Below are 3,123 nucleotides of genomic sequence, written 5' to 3'. Positions count from 1 at the left end.
GGGGAGGGTTATTTGTTTGTTTGCTGATGTTGTAATTATTGCTTTCCGGCACGATTGATCGGTTGTTTGATTGATTGGTTAATGGTTACTGATCGATAGACAAATTGTTGAACGAAATCTTTTTCTCTCTTGTCATTACAGATGAGCCCGGAAGTGTGCACAGAGTAGGACACGACGCCACGTCCTGGGAGAGACAGACGGAGAGAGAGAGAGAGAGAGAGGGAGAGAGAGAGAGAGAGAGAGAGAGAGAGAGAGAGAGAGAGAGAGAGAGAGATAACGAGAGAAGAGGAGGAGAGAGAGACGGAGAGACAGAGCGACAGAGGAGGAAGGAAGACGGGACAGAGGGAGGAGAAGGAAACATCTGTTCGCACATGGGCAGTGTGGATGTTGTGTAGACGTGAAACCTCTCGTGTTCAGGGAGGAGACATAACAGACCGAGCCCCTACCTCCCCGAGGTCAACAACCCCCCTCCCCCACTTACTTACTCTCCCCATCCCTTGAGGCGACACGGACCGTAGACAAGCGTGGATAACAGAAGTCTGCGAGGCGGTTGTCCAAGGGAAATAACCCAAGAAAATGAGGACCCTGCTGCACGCGCTCTCGTTGTTACCGGCCTTATTTATTGCAGGTAAGCGTTCGCACCAGAGAGGGTTTACAGTTACTGTAAACTCTCTGGTTCGCACCCTTTTGGGGATTAAAAAGACAGACACATATTATTATGTTGTTATTTGTTGGGGTTTTGACGACGTATCCTCATGCTACGTTAATATAGGTCTCCCATCATGGGTGGTTGGTGGGTGCTCTTATATCGTTTGCTTCTTCTTTCCCATCTAACATCTATGATCTATTGTCCCTATCTTTCCCCTTATTTTGCTTGTACACAATTGTATTTTACTCTCGAATACCAACTCTAACCTGTGGCACTTACGTAACCTATTTTTTGTTGCAAGTTACGTAAAACTGTGACTAAATAAGAGGTTTCACTGGGGGTCAGGGCAGTTGAAATGTTGGCGACAACAAAGTGTACGGGACTTTCTCTGTGCTGATTCGTTTGTTATTATAGAGCAGGCTTGGGCATGCACGGCTAAGTCAGGGGCTAGATTAATGGCTTCTGAATATCTCGCAGGCCAAAGCAGGAGAAAATTGGGTGAAATCGTTTGAAATACTCAAGCTCCTAAAAGTGAGACTAAAACGCACTCTGTAGCAATTGTCACTAAAGGTCACTACATTAAAGTAATATTTGATATTGTTCTAGTAATTTTATTTTCAAGACAGACAGTTTGTTTTGTTGTAATTATCAACTCACCCTGGGCCACCCTCATTATAAGTACAATTAACTGAGTTGACTCATGGGACGGTCTGAAGTTGCTTGCAGGCTGGTCAGGCCTGCAGGTGGTAGTTTGCCCGTGTCTGATGTAGAATCTCGTTTTGAGGATAATGGTAGTGATCTGGTAACATAATTTGGTAGGGCAAACTTTTCAAACAAAAAGGTATATAATGTACATTTTGAGATCATCATCACCATCACCATAATCATCAAATCATCATCATCATTATTGTCTTCATCTGTATCATCTCTCCTCAGTTGACTCCATCCAACACTTCACGGAAATCCCCAAGAACACCAATGTGATCCGCGGCCAGACGGCGGTGCTCAAATGTGTCATTGGTGACCGCAAGGGGGCGGTGCAGTGGACCAAGGATGGCTTCCCCCTGGGTGAGTGATGCAACCAGCACACTCTTATCTTGTTTACACCGGCTGCCCGTTGCGGATCAAATCGAGTCGAGTCGGGTTGGGTTGGGTTGATTAATGGTGCCTTCGGTGCTTAGTGCTTACTACAATAAACCCCTCCCTTGTTATTTTTGATTTGATGTGAATAGAAATCTTTGACCTGAGCACAGTGTTATTTAACACAAAACACAAAACTTACTGTTCACAGCACAGCTTTTTTCTTCCATAAAGACCTTAAGTCCTGGCTGCTGTATCTTGGTTGCTGTGTTGAGAGGTTCTGAAATCTGACAGTCGTGAGGAAGGTCGATATCTTTTAGATTTATTAGTATCAGCTTTTTCAAATTTGTACTGTACATTTCGACATTCAAATCTGCATGCACGCCGTACATGAATTCGGTCAAATTGTGCCGTAATGGTAGCTTTTATAAAGGAATTTCATTATCGAACAATAAAGATAATGTTGTCGTCATTGTCTTCATCATCCTCCCCCTCCTCACCGTCGTCATCATCATCATGGTAATTGTTGTAATGTAGGCAAATGATTTGTGGAAACTTGGGTTATATATTTAACAAAGTATTTCTTAATCTTATTACTGAATTATCATCATAATCATAGGTGTTAGTATGATAAAAAAACACAAAAAGTTCATGGAGACTTGAGCATTTGACGTTTTATGACATAATGAAATATGTACACTCTAAGGGGCTTCTTCAGGAACGTTATATAACATAATCAAAATGCAAGGCACTATGAATTTCACTACACTATGATGAAGGAAAAAGTCGCATGCGTAAAAATCAGTTGTACTGCAGGTTAAAGGAACAAAAAAACCCAGCATTATCATTGCCGACATCACAGATAAAAAATCATCCCTGTTATAATCATCCTTTCTGTTCCGCCCCAGGTTTCAACCGCACCATCCCCGGGTTCAGCCGGTACTCCATCTCCTCCACCAATGACGACGAGTTCAACCTGATGATCGTCAATGCTGACCTGGTGGACGACGCCACTTTTGAGTGTCAGGTGCTGCCGAAGGACGGGGATGATCCACTCCGGGCTAGTGCTACACTCACTGTGCTAGGTGAGTGAGTGAGAGAGGGGGAGAAGGAGTGAGAGAGGGAGTGAGAGAGGGAGAGAGAGAGAGAGAGAGAGTGAGAGAGAGAGAGAGAGGGAGGGAGAGGGGTAGTGCCCTTTTGAATGTCAGGTGTTGCCGAAAGATGGGGACAACCCGCTCCGCTCTAGTGCTACACTCACTGTGTTAGGTGAGTGAGTGTGTTTATGTATGGGTGTGTGGGGTGTGTGCGTGTGCATGTGTCTGTGTGTGTAAGTGTGTGGGTGTGTGTGTGTGTGGGCGCGCGCATGTGTGTGTGTGTGTGTGTGTGTGTGTGTG

The 3,123-nt window shown here is 44.6% G+C and overlaps 1 protein-coding gene and 1 long non-coding RNA gene across 2 annotated transcripts in view; both read left to right on the top strand.

Moving 5' to 3' along the window:
* The window catches only part of LOC101850433, a 40,456-nt gene extending 40,182 nt beyond the window's left edge, over nt 1–274 (top strand). Inside the window, exon 3 of the long non-coding RNA XR_220883.3 lies at nt 142–274. This is a non-coding gene — a long non-coding RNA (uncharacterized LOC101850433). The remainder of the gene's footprint in view (nt 1–141) is intronic.
* Nucleotides 275–281: 7 nt separating this feature from the next.
* The window catches only part of LOC101851291 (nephrin), a gene marked incomplete in the record, with an annotated part of 41,563 nt that continues 38,721 nt past the window's right edge, over nt 282–3,123 (top strand). The window contains 3 exon segments of the mRNA XM_013087192.2: nt 282–628; nt 1,586–1,717; nt 2,638–2,814. Coding sequence (XP_012942646.1) covers nt 577–628; nt 1,586–1,717; nt 2,638–2,814 — 361 coding nt within the window.

This window comes from Aplysia californica, unplaced genomic scaffold (genome assembly GCF_000002075.1).
Source record: "Aplysia californica isolate F4 #8 unplaced genomic scaffold, AplCal3.0 scaffold00556, whole genome shotgun sequence".
NCBI classification, from domain to species: Eukaryota; Metazoa; Mollusca; class Gastropoda; order Aplysiida; family Aplysiidae; genus Aplysia; species Aplysia californica.
This window is presented reverse-complemented; position numbering and strand designations above follow the sequence as displayed.